The 22,641-nt window shown below is 37.8% G+C and overlaps 1 protein-coding gene across 1 annotated transcript in view; it reads right to left on the bottom strand.

The window, feature by feature from the left end:
* EEA1 (early endosome antigen 1) overlaps nucleotides 1-22,641 on the bottom strand; it is a 1,728,461-nt gene that overhangs the window by 1,237,313 nt on the left and 468,507 nt on the right. The window contains exons 9-10 of the mRNA XM_044087190.1: nucleotides 12,428-12,583; nucleotides 10,786-10,800 (exon numbers count right to left, since the gene is read on the bottom strand). Coding sequence (XP_043943125.1) covers nucleotides 10,786-10,800; nucleotides 12,428-12,583 — 171 coding nt within the window. The remainder of the gene's footprint in view (nucleotides 1-10,785; nucleotides 10,801-12,427; nucleotides 12,584-22,641) is intronic.

Below are 22,641 nucleotides of genomic sequence, written 5' to 3'. Positions count from 1 at the left end.
AAATCGAAACCTGGTCAGAGGAAGCGTAGTCCTCCTCCTGCCTTGGCCTTTTATCAGGAGGGGGATGGGAACCCCTGATTAGGGTAATTAAGTCTTCAGCCATCTTAAGCAACTGTTTCTTAGGCATGGGGCCTTGTACTGGGGACTGCTGTACAGTTTTGTTTGTTTTTAAAGGAGTTTTCAGTTTTGCATAGGATTTAATAGCGAGTGTAGTCAGTCTGAAGACACCTTCTGCAACTGAAGACGTTTCAACTGCACCAGGATATCCTTCAGGCATGGAGTCGGAAGGGAGTAAAGGTTGTGGAGGCCTATCTCCGCTTGTGAATCGGATGTCGCCTGGGGTTCTAAATCAGCGGTCGTCAGGGGCTGTGTAGGCGCCTCACTGAGAACCGGCGACTGGCCTAGCAGAGGCCTCGGAGTCCGGTTTGGATCTCGGCTGCCTGTCCTTATCTTTGCGTTTTTTTATACATTCCGGTCGTCGTCTGTTCCGACGGCATGGTATAATTAAATTTCCTACCAAAATAATGTCGGGCGAAATCAAACCAACATTTAATAGTTCGTTTATTAAACCTAGCACAAAACCGACAACCTGTGACGTCGTGGTCTGGGCCTAGGCAAGGAATACAATAAGAATGAAAGGCCTTATGAGATATTTGCTTCACACAAGAAATGCAATTGTTAACTTTTTCTGACATCGGACTGAGGCAAGAAAAGTTCCCCAACGGGGTACTTAGCTTTATGAAGACTTCTGTCTGAAATTCGATTTGAAAATCTCAGGAGTCGGCCGACCAGCACTTGCAAACTGCTTCTGCTTCGGGCACCGCACAGCAAGAAAGACTGAAGAAAATGGCGTTGGATGCATCTCATATACCCCTGGCGCACTGACATCAGGGAAGAAGCGACAGCAACCAACGCCGGACCAAGACGTTGGAACTCTGGCCGACTGCGGGACCGCCTGATGGCAGGATAACCGAAGTGTGATGACTGCAGCAGTGTAACACGATGAACATTCTCAGGTTTTCTCTGCAAGCTCTATTTTCTAACTCTATTTTTTGAAACGGGTCTTCTTGAGAAGCTACATACTCAGCCAGCTTTTTCTTCATTTCAGCCTCTGATTTTGCAGTTTTATCAGTTCATCAACAGCTAGTTAATGCTTCTACTTTTTTCTAGCATTTGAGTTTTTACATTACTACTTTAATCACATCTAAGTACACATCGGAAGCCATCTCCTGAACCAAAGCTGAAGCTTAAACTGCTTTTTTGTTTAACAGCTGCAGAATCCTTCCCAGATAGGCTTTTCTCTTCACCTTTTCTGGTCGATTTTCATTCAGGTTTTCCAATTGTCTTCTTTGCTGGAATCCAGGCAGCGTATTTACGAACAGTAACAATTTTACCCCAAAACAGTTTCAATGTCACTCCTTTTTCTCAGTTTCGGCTCTCACAACGGGAGAGCTAAAATTAAGCCATTTGTTGATTAGTGTACACGCACCTTGGAAACCTTACCCCTTTCATTTTGTGGCTGGAAGAAGGACTAACAAACTATTCCATGGTCAAGCAGAAAATAGTGCCTCTTTCCCAAGGGTAAAAAAAAAATCAGCAAATACCAGTACAATCAAAACTCTTTAAAAGTCACTTTTTCAAAGACAAACTCAGTTAAAAAAAAGCACTTTAAAACACTTTGACAGCTCCACAAAGTAAAATAAACATCAGACTGTGAAGAAGCTTCTGAAGCTGGCAAAGTTTAGAAGTGGAAGAAGAGGACTACAATGGATCATAAGGATTCTCCAAAATGGTTAAGGCCAATTTGCACCTAAAAAATTTCTCCACAAGGCTGTTACAGACCTGCCAAAAAAAAAACCCTGGAAATTTGCAACCAGAATGTTATTTCTGAGCTCTTTCTTCTTAAAGGGTGACAGACTCTGCACACTACCCAGCATAGGTTCATACCCGAGCATGTAGCCCCATATTAAGTGTTAGGGCAATCAAAATAGTGGCAAACCACATGCATGCCAACTCTAGAAGCTACAGGTAAACTCCACCTTCAATCAAGACTCAGATCAGCAAGCTTTGTCATGACTTGATCCACTAAGGAAGACAGGAATATGGACAAGTATAATGAGCAGTAGAGAGCTGAAATTCCAGATATGGCAGTTTACAAGTTTAACTATCGCAAAACCTATCCAGAAATATTGACTCTGTCTGGAAACATGGTGACAACATACTGTGATTTCTAAGACTTGGGCAGAATCAATGAGATCACACAGGAGTTGATTTGAGGATACCTGGAAAGGAACATACCATATTCAACAGTGGGTTCATAAAAGGCATTTGCATTCTTGGATAGTACAACAATAAAGTCTATATGTGTCTCTGCAGTAACTATGACATCCTTAATGACTGCCTCTAGGAGGATAACCTAAAATCTCTCTGACTCCTTCCACGGATGGGAAAGAAATGATGGAGGAGCACACGCTAGACCTGACAGACAGTCATAAGTCTTAAAAGCAATCTGTAAAATGGATTATTAAGGCAGGGTTCAATTGGCCTTGTTAGCCTCCAAAACAATTTCCTCTGAATTCTCATACTCTTCAGTGAAAGCAGAGTAGAAGGGAGTCCTTTATACTTGACTAACTCTAGGAGCAAACTTGTGTATTGTTGTGTGGGGCACTCAGGTAACATGTGTACTACATCTGGCAACAGAGATCTGGGCACTTCTAACAGGGGTGTCACCCTAGCAAGAAAGGACTGCGGAAGGCCTAATAGTGACATTAGAATATATTCCCTATGAAAGTAAATGTTTGATACCTGGTGGGAAGTTGCTTACAGGCTTGGAGAAATAAGCACTGATGTAGAATGGCTTAGCACCATTCTCCCTTAACCAATGCTAGAAAGGCCTTCTGGGAAGGGACAGAGATCCAGAAAGACAGTTCTCAGCCCTAAGTACCCCCAACCATGGACTAGGTGACTCTGGAGACTTCAATTGCAGATGAGGTTAGTGAAAAAATATCTCCTGCCAAATGGCCAGGGGTTCTGTGGCTAATACGACAAGGAATGCAACCTCATGGAATAAGCCAAGGTTGCACCTCTTTCATGCCACTTATCTGCTACAATGGATAGTGGGTGCATACTAAAGATGATGTCAGTCCAAGACAAGTTTGGTACCTGCAGGAGGGCAGAAGGCTGTTTCAACAAAAAAGTGCCACCAAGAAGGGGGTCTATATTATAAGATCGACGTTTGAAAACATCGAACAACATATGGTCGACACCATATGGTCGATGTCTTCAAACATCGACCTTATAAAAAGAAAAAAAACAAGAAAGAAAAAAGTACCCTAACTGGTTTAAGAAGGGGAGCAAGCCACCCTGCACCCCCCCCGCTACTTATATATACCAACTCTGAGACCGCACTACATTGCAGTAAACGGAAATCTCCCCTTATGGAGATTTCCATTTACACGCTCAAGATTCTGAGCATTCGATATTCTCATGTCGACAATGTCAGATTCGACATTGTTGGCTTTCGAGAATATAATATAGACCCCAAGAAGAAGTAGGCAGTACACTACTCCCTGAGCTTTGGTCTTTTTGACTGGGCTCCAGGTGAGAGCTGGGGCTACAGGCGGACATTTCCATCAACCCTAATGAAAGAAACATTTAACCTTCTTCTCCTTCCACATATGGCAGCACTGAAATGCTGGCATTTATGGTAATGTTTTACAGTGTTCCTTTTTGAGGTAAAAAGACAATGACAGTGTGAGTTTTAACTAGTAATCTGGCAGCCAAAGGAGACAAGTGACTTGGATCTGGTAATCAAACTTAAGAATTTTTTTACAGGTGGGTGTCGGAACCAAAGCATGAAGTCAGTAACAGGAAGAAAAGAATGGATGGGCTAAACACATACATGCTTTCAGCTGCTTATTTGTACCAACAACTCTGAAATGAGATACCAGACAACCAGAGGCTTCTGAGCTTCCACAAAAACACAAGTTGCCTGTTTTTTTGTTTGTTTTTTTTGCTTATACTACTTACTGCACTTTTTTATTGCCTGCCAGTTACTTTTATACTGTAATCATTTACTGTGCAATACACTACACTGTTTATTATACTACAATTGCCTGCTACACTGCCTGTGAAACCAAATTTTATTGCTGTTTTCACTGTTTGTTAGAGTATTTACTGGTATTTTTTCACTGTTTTAAAGCTATCTGTTCTGCCTGCTCTGGTTTTCCCACCAAGCAGTATTTAATTAACTGATTTGTTACCTGTTTAAATCCTTCTTAGAGGGTCCTGGCTGATTTTCTGCTGTTTTTCCAGTGTCTCATTGCTATTTTTCTGCTGTGTTAAATATTCTCTAGAGTTTCCCACTGAAACTAGGGTTGCTAGTAGGTCTAGCATAGTCCAGATCCAGGCCTCCTGCTTCTGAAATAGTGTGTAGTGGTTTGCTTGTTCTGAGCATTTTTCCCGGCCATCTGCACTTTTATGAGAGAACTGTGTTTGATTGGCACCTGACTGGTAAAGGGAGGCTGGCCTAGGGTTTGGAATAAGCATCCTCAATGGTCCTTTTGAATTTTGTTAGAGTTTTTTTCAAGTTTTAGCTTCTGTTACTTAGGCCTTGCATCTGAGCAGGTTTCTGCTTGTTTGTGCGTTGCACAGCACTGCACACTGCTGAGCAATTGCGTGTCAAAACCAGACAGTTAAATTCAACAAATTTTCCCTTAAAACCCATGCAGAAATATCCACTCACTGAGCTCCTGCGTGATTGTTTTCTGAAAAGCCACCCCTAGTGACAAAAGTCTTCAACCTATTATGGACAGTTGGGCTACCCTTGTTTCTCATGCCAACCTTGATGACTCGGGTCTCTTGAGGCAGTGTAGCAATTGCCTCATGTATACAGACAATCCTGTATTAACAACACAGTCTAGTACAGAGTGCGAGAGATGTATTTACACGAAGAATCTAGAATCCATGCTCTCTCTCAGTCAAAACAGTAACATGGAGAAGATAGTCAACTCACCCACCATTACATATTCACAAAGTACCGCTACTCACACACACAGTATGCAAACATGCAACTCCACATACACAGAGGTTCTCTCAAAAAAACTTACCAAAACACCAGAGACCTCCAAAACACAAGTCTGCTACAGCTAACACAGTCTACATAGCACCCGTGACACACAGCAACACCAGTGTTTCACCCACCAAGCCCATAAGGTGCAACACTCAAAAAACAAGTTTTCTTGTCATTGGAGACTCAATAGTGAGACACACGGATGTCCCACTCACCAGGCTAGACAAGGAGAAAGTCACTGTTAGCTGCATGTCCAGTGTCAGGATTCACCAAATCACGCATGCATTCAGGTCTCTCAGCAACAAGTACTGTTATAACTCTATCATAGTTCATGTTGGTGTGAATAACCAGAGACATACCTTGATGGGCTATATGAAGAGAGACATGGTCGAGCTCCGGAGTATGTGTCCCACACAGGTATGGCCCTAGCCTTGAAAAGCATACTACCCTCACCTAGAATGTTGCCACAGTATAAACAAAAAAATGATTGATTTCAATAATTGGCTTAATTTATGGTGTCATTCCAAGGGGATCCAGTTGGTTCCTGTCTGCCTGAGAAGCCATGGGCAACAAACCTCGCTATTTTACCAGTGACAGGCTTTCGGCTGTTGGCAAAGGCTCTTGCCTCCCCCATATTGCCTTTTTTATGCAAGGTCTCGAAAACAACATTACCGATGTGAAACTAACCAATCAAAACAAAATAAGGGCCATGCTGCTAAATGCTAGGAGCTTAAGCCAAAAACTGCACTCCCTGGAAGCACATCTGTCACTAGAAGATGTAGATGTCTGTGCAGTCAAAGAAACCTGGTTTAAGGCCTCAGACAGTACCCTGGCCCTGCAAGGCTACAATGCCTTCAACACCTTTAGACCGCAAAAGGAGCATGTGAACACCAAAGGAGGTGATGTTTCAATCTATATTAGAGATAAATTCATCTGATGTCTAGTTAGAATGGACAACTCCATGGAGTTACTCCAGGTCCAGGTTATGGTGTGTAAGACCACCATTCAAGTCCTAGCCAGTTACAGATCCCCCTCCATGGGTCACAACACCCATGAAGCCTACTTAACCAAACTGAAGACGATCCAAATTTTATCGAACACATTGGTTATAGGGGAACTCAATTAACCCACCATCAACTGGGAAATCTCCTCTAGCACAAAAGATCCTTGACTTTGTGAATTCAAATGCCCTGGAGAAAAGTGTCCATACCCAGACAAGAGGAACAAACATTCCAGATCTGGTCTTCACCAACATGTCAAACAGGTGCACTGCTGCAACTGTTGGACCCTCATTAGTTAAAACTGACCACAAATCAGTCACCTTCGCACTGACACCAACACCTGACACCAACACCTGAACTCACAAAGGGTGAAATCAGACAAAAAAACTTCACCAAGGCAAACTACACCCTCCTAGGTAAAGGTATAAATGCATTCCAAGCCCCAACCCAAGCTGAAAGTGGCAATTATCCCAGAGCTTACACTAAAGCCCTGTACAATGACTTGCACAACTGTATAAACTTGGCCGTATCAGATAGAATCAAAGCCAGAGCCTCAAGTAAACTCAAGCGGCCATGTCGACTTCCAGCATCAACAGTCTACAATAAACGAAAAAAGCTGCTGTCCAAGAAAACAAAGACAATGACCAAACAATGGAAAAGCTCCCTCCTCAGCCTTAACAGACAAATAAGACAACTTGTCAAATTGTCCTAGAGCTCCTTTAAGAGACACCTAGCAAGCACTGCCAAGGATAACAATAAAGCCTTTTGCAGCTATGTACATAACCTAAAGGGTAGGACCCAAGCATGTGCAGAACTTGTGGCCAACGGTATCACACCCACTGACCCCACTGAGATAGCGAACCTGCTAGCAGATAGGTTTGACAAAAATTTCACTCCCTTATCCCCTCCTAAATTACAAGCCCTCCTCTAAATTCCGCCCCACCTTACATATCTGAAGAGTGGGTCCTCAAAGCCCTGTCCAAGTCAAAGAACACGGTCTCTAAGTGACCAGATTACATCCCAGCCTATCTTCTAAACAGGCTAAAAGATGAGTACCCTTTTCAGTCGTAACCTAACCACAGGGTTTGTTCCTGTGGAATGGAGGACAGTTACAGTTATTCTCCACCACAAAGGTGGCCTAGCAATAGACCCAGAGAATTACAGACCCATAAGGCTGACCAGCCTCATCTGTATGGTCATGGAGCATATCATTGTGGGCCTCATCAATAAAGACAGGGGTGACCTCTAAACCCTGGATCCTACCCAATTTGACTTCGTGAAGGGCAGATCTGCCTGTTAAATCTGGTGGATTTCTTTGAAAGTGTGGCCAAGGCCATTGATGAGGGCAAATCTGAGCAACCAGCATACCTCGGCTTGGCAAAGGGTTTCATCACACTCCCACATTCGAGCATTACCGATAATCTTAGCAAAATGAATATAAACCCCTTCATTGTAAGATGGGTTGCCAACTGGCTCACAAACTTGACAAACACTATCCAAGTGGGCGACTCCACATCAACCAGCAGACTTGTTACCAGCGGGGTAACAGGGGTGAGTGCTGGGCCCCCAACTGTTTGGCGTATACTTCTCAGAAGTTCTTGTCAAAACTAAAGGGTTGTGGCTGACCAAGTTTGCAGATGACTGTAAACTAGGTGAAATCACTGAATCCCCAAATGATGTCAGTATACTCCAGGATGGTCTCACACACACAAACAACTGTTGTATTAGTCATGATCTCAAACTGAATGCAAAGAAATGCATCATCATTCCCTTCAGCACAAACAATATCCCTTCACACTATCAATCAATAACAATACTCTAAGTACCCATGAAGTGGTAAGGGACATTGGATCACAGGTTGACTGCAACCTTAACTTCGCTAATACATACCTACCATTGTAAGGAAAGCTTTCCACGTAGCTCACTTGATTAGAAAAGGAATCGCCTCAGGAGCAAAAGAAGTTATAACCCCCCCCTTACCAGGCACTTACCCGGCCCATAATTGAGTATAATGTCCAATTCAGTATGTACCATACTAAGCATCTACAACAATTAGAGAGACCTCAGTGGTTTCTAATAAAGATCAAGGGCATCCAGTATATACATTACATGGACCAACTCAAAATCCTGTCACTATATTCCATATCGTACAGACTTCTTAGGAAAGACTTATGCCTGGCCTACAGAGCAACCCAAGACAGAAATCTAATGAACTTACGGCATATCGGTAAATCAACTGGAGCTAGGGCTACCCATTCCAGGGACTTAAATATGGTCTGCAACTTAAACAGGAAATGTTGGAGGGACAGATCTCGCAGCAACTGCCATGTCTCTGGAGCAGGCTACCAATTCATGTGAAACAGAGCACCTCTATGACACTGTTCAAGAGGAACCAGGATGAGTGGATGGTACACCGTAAATTCTTCCAGGAATAGTGCCCTCAAACCCCTGGACATAGGCAGTCTTCACTAAGTGCAAGCGTGGGTATTGACTAGTACCCTACGATATTACATCGGGTTGATATGGCTAGGCTTAAAATGACCTCCAGGTCAATAGCCCAGTAACCTCCTATGATCCTAAATGTCATATTTATGGTTTGCATAGGCATGAACGTGTGCATTCCCAAAAAAAAAAAACACTTCAAAGAAAATGTGCAGAATTCTAACTAGTAGACAAGATGAACCTAAATCGCTGACCCGTCAAGTCCTTAATGTTAGCTTGCAAGGCTGATTAATTTACTTTTAAACAATTTAAACTAACTTAAAAGAACACATATACCATAAATTAGCAACATATTCCAACCAGAATTAACTGCAAAAGAACAGTTAAAATGTCTATGCAACTTGCAAAGCTACTTGCAACACTATCAGCCTTTTTCTCTGGAAAAAGAAGCAGTGGTTTTGTCAAATAATGAAATTTCCAGGTAGCATTATCACAAAGATACTGCATTTTTGTTGTTCCAGGCTATGGCTGCATTTATCCATTTCTCTAGGCAAACAAATTTACAGCTGCCCAAAAATCACTTTCCCAGAAACACTACTACCCAAGACATTAAAAAAGAAAATATACACAATTAACCTAACTAAATAGTGATATGGTCATACAAATTAAAATAAAAAAAAACACAAATGTTAGGAGTTAAGATGGCACACACTATGCTCATAATATCATAACAGTAACTATAGGGATATCATATCTCAGACAAAGTGAAGTAGTAAATATGATAAACAAAAAAAATATGTAGAGTGAATGTTTAACACTCTTTCAATATAACCCTCTATTTACAACTTCCTATATAAAACAATGAAGCAAGCAAGCTGCTTTTTTTTTCTAGTAAATAACAGCAGGTGAAACCAATCATTGAAGCGTTCATATGTCGCATGACAGTGAAAAATCACACAATAAATTTAAATAACACAACGTACATAGAGTGAAATATACATATATAAAAACAGTAGATATAGACACACAAACATGTGTATATATATATATATATACACACACACACACATATATATATATATATATATATATATATATATATATATATATATATATATATATAGATGTGTGTGTATACATACACATGTATTTACACACATTCAATAAGCAGCATAGATGATTAAGACTATCAGCTGTTATCAAGCAGATTCCTGCAGTCCAGGGTTTAGTTCTTTCAGCCTCCATTTGTCTAGCCTGCAATTCTGGACAAGTCAGTCAACCAGACAGAATTCCCAAGACACCCTTAAAAAGGAACATTTGATCCAATGGGCTTTTCTGGTTAACAAATAAAACAAAAAAGCATAAAAGCATACAGGACATATTATGCTTCCTGTAAGCCATACAAAAAGGGACAGTGTTAGTACTTAACAGTACGTTTAGTGTTTAGAACTGACTTTACAGTGGCAGCTGTTTTCAGGCCACTTGTTTTGGTTGTTTTAAGCATGGTAATCAAGTGATACACATGCACCTTCCTCTGCAGTACTACATCACTACTATCCAAATATTATCAGCAAGCATCTCAATAACCATAAACAGAAACTTACAGTTGTTACCACATTCAGCCATATGTTTATCAAGAGCATTAGTATCCATATTCCTTCTGATATCTGAGCAATGTTCAGAAATCAAATCTTTCAGGCATCTGCAGCTCTTCATCAAGAGCTGTATAAAATTTTGCAAATAACTAGCTAGACATTTCTTGTTTCACAGTTACCATGCAGTCCGTTACAAAATTCTTTACTAGTGACAGCGTAACAAAGGGTCAGGTCTTAAATAAAACAACTGCAAAAAAGTATTCCAGCTCTTTTGTCAGTCCACCCAGAATGTGCCTTTGATGGCTCCTTACAACATCAATATTATTTCCCAACCATCCAAAACACATGCAAACAAATCCAAGCAGGATTTCATGTGAAATTTCATCCACTGACATAATTCCAAAATAATTTTCATTCAGCATACCCTCACACACCACCAGTTACCGAAGTGGTATGAACAGTCAAAGGTCATATTGTTCTTGCACTTTACGACTTCCTAATGAAAGACACTACAGTTCATGTTTCTGTTGTGATTATATGATCATATTTAAGTCACTAAAGGATTTTTAACAATACTCTAGATACAGTTCAAAAGTATTGCAGAAAATCACCTTTAAGCAGATCTACAAACCATCAAATTATAACTGCATAATTAAAAAAAAATAAGCAGATTTACCTCCAGTTTAAGAACCTCCAATAGAAAGCAAATGGAGAAAAATGACAGAGATGATGGAAACAAAACATAAATTACCATCAACAAAAACAGACACATTTTCAACTGTTTTGCACTACAATGCATTAACAATAACAATGGCTCACAAAGATAATGTCTCCTAAACTTGCTACAGGTGTCTTCCTAAACAATCATGAAATAATAATAATTACCAGGAATACCCTAACACATATCACAGTTGTACGATACAACAATAGAAACATTGGAAGATCACACACGCACAGCTCACAGCTAAGTATGATGGCTTAGGATGAATAGCATAAAGACTGTGCTGTAACATAAGGTCCTAGAAGGGATGAGGCATTGCCCAGTGCTACAATGACATACAGTGGCAATGCTTCACAACTTTTGTGATTGGAAATGCATGAAGAACAAAGAAGATTAATCATAGTGTCACGGTGTATGGAAAGCAAGGTTCAGGCAACAAAACTACATTCCTTCTAAAATAACTGGAAGTGGGTAATATTTCTACTGTTAATTTTATGGTAATAGGCTAGCATTCTTAATTCAGGTCAGCAGTCACCAGTCCAAGGATCACATTATAAATTGAACAATAATTAGAACAGAACAGAAGATAAACCAAGACCACGGCAGGGCTAACCACCCAGCAGTGTAAACCTTGGCTCGAAATGGTTGTCACTGTTGAAGTGACACCCTGACCCCATGTGCAAATTGGGAAAAAAAAGGAGTTGAGGATGGATGGATAAGATAAACCAACAAGAAAATCACCAGCAGCCACATGAAAGTTTGTTACGCAGTAATAAATGCCAGTATATGATAAACAAGGCTGTATTACTATTTTTTTTTTGCAGGTAACCAAGAGTTACCATAAATATATCAGAAATGTTGGTTGTTGTGTCTTTCAGCTTTTCCCGGTTAGGGGTCGCCACAGCGGAACTCCGGTCCGCTAATGATTGGCAGTGGATTTTTACGTGCCGAATTGCCAGCCCTGATGCATAACCTTCAACGAAGGTACGCCCATTCACGCATGTCTCCACACAGAAGACGCTTTTAGCTGAGAATCGAATAGGACAAGGTCTTACTGTGAGGCGACAATGCTACCACAGCACTACCACCGCAGTGAATATGTGGTAAAGGAGCTAAATGGGTTTAAAAAAACATTACTTTAACTGGCTTTACTGACCTGGATTGAGAAGGTTAACATTCATTTAACTATACCAGTGACAGCAGCAAAAATGTCAATCAAGTACATTCTGGGCAGTACAAACTTGCTAGAAAACACCTGTAGCACGTAGGCAACACCACTTACTGATGGAATACACTGGATGTATTACATTATATTACAATGAAGGGTAACACGCAATCTACTTATGGACTAAAGGATATAATGGGACCTGACAACTGCTAGTTCTCAAGAGTTAGAAGGGCTAATACTTAAACAAAAACCCATAACACAAAGCTGTTTCAACAAAACTGAGAATAAAAGCAAGGCAAATCTCCAGTTTTGTAAAACTGTTAGCGATAATTTCTACAGTAAAGACAGAGCTTGATACATTTCCCCAAAACCTTTAATACCCAAATCCAACACAAAATCAGTAACTTTATAAAGGAAAAATAAATTTACCTGTGCTGTTTGGTGGTCTGCATGTAACTGTTTGAACTCACTCTTCAACTTTTCAGATTCTCTTTCACGCTCAAGAGTCATATTGTCCATTAAAGTCTGCACCTGGATCAGTTCCCTTTTCAGGACAGTAACATCTTCTACTCCTGGTCGCTGCAACTGTAACACAATATGAAATTCACCATTTATAGTTTTGTAATAATTCCTAATGAGGCACTCAAACTACATTACAATAGAACATTTCTAAGATTTCCTATTAACTTTTGTCAGTTCCTGTCTCTGACACTAACATAAGGAACTAGGAAAAGTATGATTATGTTTACACTGTAGCATGAAAAAAGTTTGCGTAACCGTCAGTGAATATGGTGTACTCTATGAAGCAAAGGAGTCTTTATCTGCCTTTTAAAGTTTCAAAAACTTGAAATTCTCACCGGTCTGTAGTCTTGGCGAAAAATATATTTATATCTATATCTATCTACCTATATCTATATCTATTTACATATACCTATATCTATATCTATCTACATATATCTATATATGTGTATATAGGAGCGCTACAGAACCCTGAAAGCCCAAAATCCTGAAGACCAAAATCTCAAAAGTTCAAAATACTGAAAACACACAGGATACCAACACTTACTATATTCCATCACAAATACATACAGAAACATATTACCCCTTCAACTATACGCAGGGGGGGCAAGCCCCCCACACCCCCTACTACTTAAATATATCAACTCCGAGATTGCACGTCACTACACTAAGTGCAATCTCAAAGTTGATATATTTAAGTAGCATGGGGTGTGGGGGGCACAACCCCCCACATGGGGGGTGCAGAGGGGCTTGTGCCACTGTTTATACTTGGAGAAGAGTAATATGGTTTGTGTTTTATTTGTTTCTGTATGTACTTGTACTGGAATATATAAGTGTTGGTATTCTGTGTGTTTTCAATATTTTGAGTTTTCAGTATTTTGAACATCTATATCTACCTGTCTATAATTTATATATACATATATATATCAAAAACAAAAATAACGAAAACAAGCTGGAACAGGAAACTGACAATTTAATATGAGCGCTTTCGGAAAAAACAATGCTTCTTCTTCAGATAAAACGAAATGTGAACTAAAAGGTGGTTTTATAACAATTCTCGTCATAATTAATTAGACTGTCATGTGATTCTACAAGTTCCATATATAGGCAAATAGCAAAACATATAAATACATATAAAAATACACTAATAATGACTATTTATCTTATAAACAAATGAACCCTGCAATATAAAATAATCGAACATGAAAAACATTAAAATTATTAATATTACTAAAACATTGAATGCAGCTATTATAGGGACTTACTAGAAGTCATGAAAACCATAATATATATCTTAAAATTATTGAAACTCAAAAGAATATAAATATTGGAAAATATTAAAATTAATTTACAACAAACTATCTCTTCAAGGCTAAAAGTTTAAGGACACACTTAACAGAAATATTTTCGTTAAGACCTGGGAAGATATATGCTGCAGTTCTGATTTGCCAGCGTAATTCATCTATTTCTAAATTAATCTGCCATGGGCCACCTAATTCGTCCTGTAAAACTTGCTGAAGTATAGTAAATTTAAAATAATGTTCAGGAAAATCATGTATATGCCTAGCTAATGCATTAGTCAAATCTTTTTTACCAATCGCATACTGACGTTCATAAATGCGTTGTTTTATTTTTCTTTCTGTCTTGCCAATGTAGAACACGGAACAAAACTGGCAACAAGCGGAGTAAACTACTCCTTTAGTGTTGCAAGTATATCTGTTTTGAACTTTATAGATTTTGTCCCTAATTTTAAGTTGATGAGATGTATTTAAATATCTACATTGATGGCAAGCACCACATCTGAACATACCCATTTTCTTATTAACTGTGGATTTAGTTGATGAATACAACAATTCTTTTAAATTTAAACCACATCTATAAGTGATTTTTGGTTGGTTACCTAGCAGTTTATTTAAAATACTATCTTCCTTAAGTAAAGCCCAATTTTTATCAAGTATCTCTCTATGGTCTAAACCTTATGTACACAAGAAACTAACTGTAACTTATAAGACCAATATCGGAAGAATTTTTATTTTCATTTCTAAAAGAAGAATGGTGAACTAAATTATCACCATCTAAAAAAGGCTTAAAATGTCCTATTTGTCTTTTAGTAGTGACTTCTGCAGAAATATTTAAGAGCAAAGACATGGGATATCCTCTATTGGAAAACATTTTGACTAAAAGTTCATTTTCCTCCATACAGTCTAATTCATCAGAAATCATTCTAGCTGCCCTGACCATTTGTCCCTTTACCACCGCTCTCTTTTGGTGGTAAGGGTGGCAGCTAGAAAAATGAAGGAAAGAATTAGAATATGTAGGCTTTCTATAAATGGTGCTTTTAAACCTACTTTTAAAACAATCTTTGTGTAAATGAATATCAAGAAAATTAATAGTATCACTCTAAGTTAAATGTGAATTCTAGGAAGTTTGTTAAAGATGTGATATTATCAATAAATTCAGAGACGAGTTCACTGGGGCCATTCCATAATAGAAACATGTCATCCTTTTAATGAGTATGCCAGGCGACATGTTCTTTAAACAATACATTAGTAAACAGTATTGTTTTTTCCCCAGTGTGCCATGATACAATTGGCGAAACTTCCTCCACACGGAGAACCCATGGCTACTCCGCTTTTTTGGAGGCAAGTCTGGCCTTCAAACCAAATGAAATTATTTGTAAGAACAATTTCTAACAAAGTTTCAACCACATAAATGGTATTATCACTAATGTGTCTTTGTGACAAATTCACGAATCCATTCCAAACCTAAATCTTGAGGAATGACTGTATACAAGTCCTTGACATCTATTGACAAGAACTTATAGTTGTGATGGAATGGAATGGTACTAAGTTGTGTTAAAAAAACTCCAAGAATCCTTACATATTTGAACCTCGTGATCTACTAAAGGTTTTAAAACACTATCTACATATTTGGCACACCCATAAGTGACAGACCGACGTCCGTCAACAATAGGTCTAAATGGTGGATCAACCATCGATTTATGAATTTTGGGTGTGCCAAAAAGAGAAGCAATTCTTGGGGCGGGCATAGTTAAAAAATTAAAAAAGATCGATGTCAATAGCCCTACCTAAGAAAAGTTCATCTAAAATAGTATTAATTCTTTTAAGGGCAGTATTATATTCATTTAAACCAACTAACTCATAAGATGAGGTATTTAAATGCTTTCTCATGGACGTGATATATATGTCATGATCCATGAAAACAAGTCCGCCCCTCTTATCGGACTTCATAACCCTAATATTGCAATCCTTTAGAAGCCTAATAAAATCACGTTCGTTGTCATTAATATTCAAATTATATTTTCTATGCTTTGTACATAAGGCTCTAAAATCAATTTCACACATTTTTTCAAAAGAAAAAATGTTAGTATGTAAAGGTGGATTAAACAAACTCGACACTCTAAATTAATTATTGACACTGGAATTTGCTCCCATTAACATATTAAGATTCAGTTTATGAGTAAACAATTTAAGATCAATAATAGTATTGACCAAATTCATATTAGTGTCCGGAACAAAGGTTAGACCTTTTGCCAAAAACTCAATAATGTCCTGGGGAATATTAATGTCAGTATTGTTATAAATATCAGAAAAAACGTTGAATTCCACAACTGTGCTATCTTCCCTGTCACAACGTTGTACACAGAGGGAACGAAGTGCAGTCTCCGAAATAAACTTTTAATGTATATTAAATACAGACAGATAAAACATTACCTTGCCTAAGCAAGCATACAGAGTTAAGCGCTTTCATCTACTGAATGTAGGCTTCCTCAGAACTGTGCTTTAACATTTACAAAGTGTATAAATAACTTTTTTGGCGCCAATTTTTACAAGCAGCCCTTAAAGTTATATTACTCATTTAAAAATGTGTTACTCACTTATAACGTAACAAAACAGAAAAAATGCACCAACTTGATTAAAATAAATGCCCTGCTTAATCTATTTAAAGTTCTATTTAAAAAAATAATTAAAATTCTGCATAAAAAGACAATTCTCAAAATTCATTTTACTACATTAATAAATAAGTAAAAAAACTATATTATTTATATGTATGTTTTTTCTTCATATCTCATGACAACCATCAAAACCCTTAATATAATTATAGCATCTAATGTTCACTAATCACATTTCAAAAATCTTAAATGTATTGTTTGTATATTTCTGTATATTCTAGTAAATTGATATTAATGCATATTGTGCAGTTAAACATTTTCCTAACTAGTAACTAATATCATAAGTGGATTTAAGTAAATTTCATCTTCTAGAAGCTCCATGAATTAATATGGGTTTTAAAGATATATTGTCGTTTAACCCTGGTGTGGTTGATGCATCCGTATACAGTTGCCACCACACCTCCTTATAACTTAACATTTCCTTCATGCAGCCTCCTCTAGGGTTGTGTTTAATCTGCTCCAATATTGCAAATTTAAACTTATGTTCTTCACCGTATTTTTCTATATGTCTGTATAAGGCATTATTTTTGTCCTTTCTTCTTACACTGTACATATGATCGTAAATTCTCCTTTTTAAAGCTCTCTCTGTTTTTCCTATATAGTATCCACTGCATACTGAGCACTTAGCCATATATATGACAAAACTAGTACTACAATTCCCCTTCCTAAACTTTATTTTGCTTTTATTGATGTTTTCCAATACTAGTTCCCGTGACTCCATAATATCACCACACTGATTGCAATGAACACATTTCTTAGTCGCATTTAACCCATTATCTCTAATGTAGTTCTGAAACTCCTGTGGTTCCTTTCTCCAATAGCTTCTTTAAATTGTATCCCATTTTGTATACAAATAACGGTTTCTCTCCTACACATTTGACTAGACTGTTGTCCACTATAAATATTTTCCAAAATGATACCATAATGTTCTTAATCTGGTGTACAAAAAGTATGTATTCCAAGATACAAGCACGTTGGTATCTAACTGTGCTATTATCTGTATCTACAACAGTATGAGATCCAATAGTTTGCTCTTTGCTTCCTAACAGCGGGGTGTATTTCTTCCCCATTGTTCAATAACATATTGCTTTACATCCCTCATCATCATTGCATCGCAATTCCTTTCTTCAAATAATTTTGTAACATAATCCATTTCCCTTTTCATTTCATTCAATCTTGAAGTCATCCGGGCTACCCTTATGCACTGCCCCTTGTATATATTGTATAATAATTTTTTAGGGTGGTTACTAGTATATTGTAAGTAATCGTTAGAAAATGTATTCTTACGACATATAGCTGATTTAAAACCCTTAATATCATGTGATATGTGTCCAAATATGCAATGCCATTATAACTCATAGAATGAGTGAACCTTAAAAATTCACTACTAGTGTTAATAAAAGTAATGAATTTATTTAACTCATCTTTTTTTACCCTTCCATAATATATAGATGTCATCTAGAAATTTAGTATAATGTATTACTTGTTTGAAGAGAATGTTTGGAAATAAGACCTTCTCCTCCCAGTTTAACATAACTAGATTGGCGTATATAGGTGCACTGGCTGATCCCACTGTAACACCATTATTTTGCTGATAGTATTCACCTTCAAAATAAATATAGTTATGTTCCAATACAAGAGACATACAGTCCATAATTAAACAAACATGATCCCACTCTATGTTTGCATGTTTCCTTATGCTTTCACAAAACATCTCCAGTCCCAATTGTTTGGGAATACATGAATATAAGTCGATGACATCTATAGTTACATAAATAAGGTCACTACAATCTATATGTATAGGGAAATTAATCAAAAAATCCCAGGAATCCTTTATTAAGTGTGGGATATGACTATACGTATTTTTTAGCCATGTATCCACAGCTACTCCTAAAGGGAATGTTTTGGCTAAACTACCTGACACTATAGGTCTAAAAGGGGGGGTCTCTTACACTTTTGTGCACCTTTGGTATACCAACTAATGTAGCTAGTACTGGATGCTTAACCTTGATGAAATTGTACACATCAGTATTGATTCTATTGTCTATCCAAAATTCTTCTATGTAAGAATCTATTCTATGATATGCTATGTTAATTTCATTGAGTGATACTGTTTCATAATTCCCTGATTGGGTCAATAGACAAAATAGTTTTTTTAACGTATTCCAACTTGTCATATAGCACAGTTCTGAGGAAGCCTACATTCAGTAGGTGAAAGCGCTCAACTCTGTATGCTTGCTTAGGCAAGGTAATGTTTTATCTGTCTGTATTTAATATACATTAAAAGTTTATTTCGGAGACTGCACTGCGTTCCCTCTGTGTACAACATTGTTACAGGAAAGATAGCATAGTTATAAATATGAAAATCCCCTCGAACATTTGAAAAAAATTTGGATTAAGGACATTAGGTCTTGTTATCTCCTGCACTGGTTCCTCTTGTTCTGTGTTCTGCCTTGATTGTTGAATGTCCTCTGCTTCCTCGTAGAATTGGATTGGTTTGTGGGAAAAACCTGTTGGTGGCTATTACTAGCCTGATTAATATTCCCAGTGTCTCTATGTTGGAAATGAGCTTGATTAGTTCCATTATTATTATTAGAACTATTTTTTATCCGCTCACTCCTGCGGAGGGGAGAAGGTTGCCCAACAGGATTACTAGTCTCCGCATTAGCTGTAATGACCTTAACCCCATTGTTATTAGAGCCAAGTTCATTTATATTATTAATGACATAGTTTTAAAGACAGGTGGTGGGGGGATAAGCTTTATTGGTGGCATACTGCTGTACATCTCTTTCAATTTTCTTTCTCTTGATATTAATCATTTTTGAAATAGTAGCTTCAATGCTCGTGAAAATCCTCGTATATTCATACTTGTAAAGAGGAAAATCTGCATTGGATTTTATTGAATGTTCTAAAATTTCAAGCTCACTTTTAAGCGATGACACTTCAGATTTATAAAAATTGATGAGTGCCTTAATAAAGTCAAACCCTTGTCTGTTAAACAAGTCCAAAAGTTCTATATGGAAATCAGACCCTTCCACCACTCCTATAGGGTACCTCCATTGTCTAAGTCCTTTCGGAACAATGCTTTTTGCCAAACATTCGTCAAAATAAGAGATCTCCAGCTGTAACTTCCTGCAGCGAAATAACTTTTGATCAAACACATTGATATTATTCACAAGGTTACTCACCACCCCTGTCGCTGAAGAAGCCGAATTTTGTACACTGGAATTATTGTTGAAAAAATCGTCTTTACTTAAAAAGTTCCCAATAGAAGGCACAGTCACATTAGGCGTTTCCTGAGAAGTTCCGATAACCTGTTGATTATCGTTCTGCTGAACACTGACTCCGCGCTCAACCGAACTTGACTCAGTTACTATAGGTTGTCTCAATTGGCTAATCAGGTTAGGTTGGTTCTCTCCTTGAAGAGCCAAATTTAAATTATTATGCAATGTTTGTTGTTGAGAAGTCCCATTGCGTAAGCTGCATGCAATGTCTTTACCAACACCGCCTGTGTTGGAAATAGCAAAAAGACCGTCCATCCTCTGTGATAGACCATCTACTCTGCCCATAAGCACACAAATAAAGGCCGTGAGATCCCCGACGGCGTTCGCCTCTCCGGTAGTAGGATTTAAACAAGTGGAATCATTATTAGTAGCAGGCTCATCTTGTGAAAAAAGAGAGCCTTGCGATCCTGCTCTTACTTGGTTTGCCATGAAAACAGACCAACAAAAACAAAAAACTGTGATAAACTTCAAAAACAAAAATAACGAAAACAAGCTGGAGCAGGAAACTGACAAACAATTTAATATGAGCGCTTTCGGAAAAAACAATGCTTCTCCTTCTTCAGATAAACGAAATGTGAATTAAAAGGTGGTTTTATAACAATTCTCGTCATAATTAATTAATTAGACTGTCATGTGATTCTAAAAATTCTAATGTTTTTTATGTTCGTTTATTTTATATTGCAGGGTTCATTTGTTTATAAGATAAATAGTCATTATTAGTGTATTTTTATATGTATTATAGTGTATTTTTATATGTATTTATATGTTTTGCTATTTGCCTATATATGGAACTTTTTTTTTTTTTTTTTTACAGTGGGCAAGCCATCCTGTGCTGCCCCCCCCCCCACATTATAAATACTAACTCCAAGATCACACAGTCTTTGGAAAAAGGAATAATCCTTCACTTGGGGACGGTCGATCTTGGCACAACTGTCAACCTTTCGACTTTCTTGCTGTAGACATTGTGGTAATACCATACATATATATCTATATAATTCACAACCTGAAATGATGAAAATTGACCAAAACAAATACATTTTTATAGTGCTGTGGTTAAAGTTAATAAATGAGCTAAAATGATTTACTTCTTTTCTGTAACCGTAATTGATGAATGTTTTAACACCACAGCAATCATGCTCTTCAGCTCACTGCTTTTCAGAATCATCAGACTTCAGTACTGTTCAGTTGTTAGAGAACTGTCATACACATTTACGCAGTCACAAAGTGAAGAGATAACCTTGCTTACAGCAGACATTAGAAGCCAGCCGAAGAAGAGGCATTCACAAAAACATGAAACCACCTGCCATTTGACATCAGAAAACAAAGCAGAATAAAATGCTTGCAAAAAAATTAATACAATACATGCTAAAGGCTAATGCATGTAATTGTTTCAAGGAAATGGATGGAAAATTATCAGTGGATGAAAGATCTCACGACTATGCTACTACTTATTACCAGCATCTGGGATAGTATTATAATATGAACGGTTATTGCGCATATTTTAGTGCACATTATAATATCCTGATGCTGCTAGAATATCCACTCCAGATCTGAATAATGCCAGACTCTTCTTCTTGCGATGTTTCACAATGAATAGCAACCAGTTTAGAAGTAGCGCAAGTGTTCGCGTTACTGTACATTTTAAAATGCCTGTACAATTTGTTGTACATTTACTTCCAACAGAAACCAGTGTAGCAGACAAGTACAAGTCTTGATGAATGGGTTTACAATACTGCTGCAAAAACCTATAGCAACATCTGTATATATTTTGTGTAACTGTCATTAGGTTCTATAAAAGACCTCTGTAATGATGCTTTTGTACTCTTTGCTGAATTGGTCACATGCTTTGTTACACTAAAAAGAGCCTGCATCGTGACTGATCAGGGTCAGCTGGCCAGCTTACCCAATCAGTTATCAAAATGAAAATAAATATAACACTATAAAGGCCAACAGCAGGCAGGTAGTCTTACTGAGGATAAAGTCCAAGTACACCAAAAGGGAAGGACTTTCAAAGGAAGATAGATGCAACACTCCCAAGGCAACAGCATGACCAAACACAGCAAGACCTCAATTCTGATGTTCATTTAAAAGCAAAGGCAGAAGACTACACAGAAACAAGATAGACAGTAAGCTACAGGAATGACACTAATAACATAATAATGACACATATAATACCCAATGGAGAAACACAACCACTTGAAACCTAAACAAAAACTTTCTCAATAGCCTTCAGGCACTCCCTCCAGTGATCTGAACGGAAGCAGGGGTCCTCAAAAGGTAGAGTGTCAGCAGACAGACTGCCATTTGATCAACTGCTGATTAATTGGCAACTTGAGTAAAACTACCACCACTAACAGTGGAGTTTTCTTTTTTCTCTATGGCTGCGACCTCAGGGTAGGTATATACATGTATGGGGTGTATGTGAGGGGTGTCCCTCCATATAAGGGATGCAGGAAGGCTTGCCCCCCCACCCTGCAAAAATGACTTCCCTCCGAAGTTTGCTAAAAGTTATTTTAACCATTTTTTTTTCAAATCAGCTCAGAGTTGCTAATCGAGCAACATGATTCCCCAAAAATAACAAGTGGAGACCAAATTCACAGTTCATTCAACAACAAAGAGCTAAAAGCAAGAATCAAATATGTAAAAAAAAATCACAATAATCTAAGTAGTTTCTAGTACCCACCAGGAAATTAATGCTCAATTGTTTTGGGTTTGGAAACAATCTGACGGTTTCTCAACCTTTGTTATTTATGTAATTACTCGTGGATGTAACACATTTTATATACGCAAAACCATCAGGGCTATTAAACTGAGAATTCAGGACCATATCAGGGACTGTAGAAATCAAAATGTTCTTAACAGTGTTT

Source organism: Protopterus annectens, chromosome 11.part0 (genome assembly GCF_019279795.1).
Source record: "Protopterus annectens isolate FY-2018-M chromosome 11.part0, PAN1.0, whole genome shotgun sequence".
NCBI lineage: Eukaryota > Metazoa > Chordata > Ceratodontiformes > Protopteridae > Protopterus > Protopterus annectens.
This window is presented reverse-complemented; position numbering and strand designations above follow the sequence as displayed.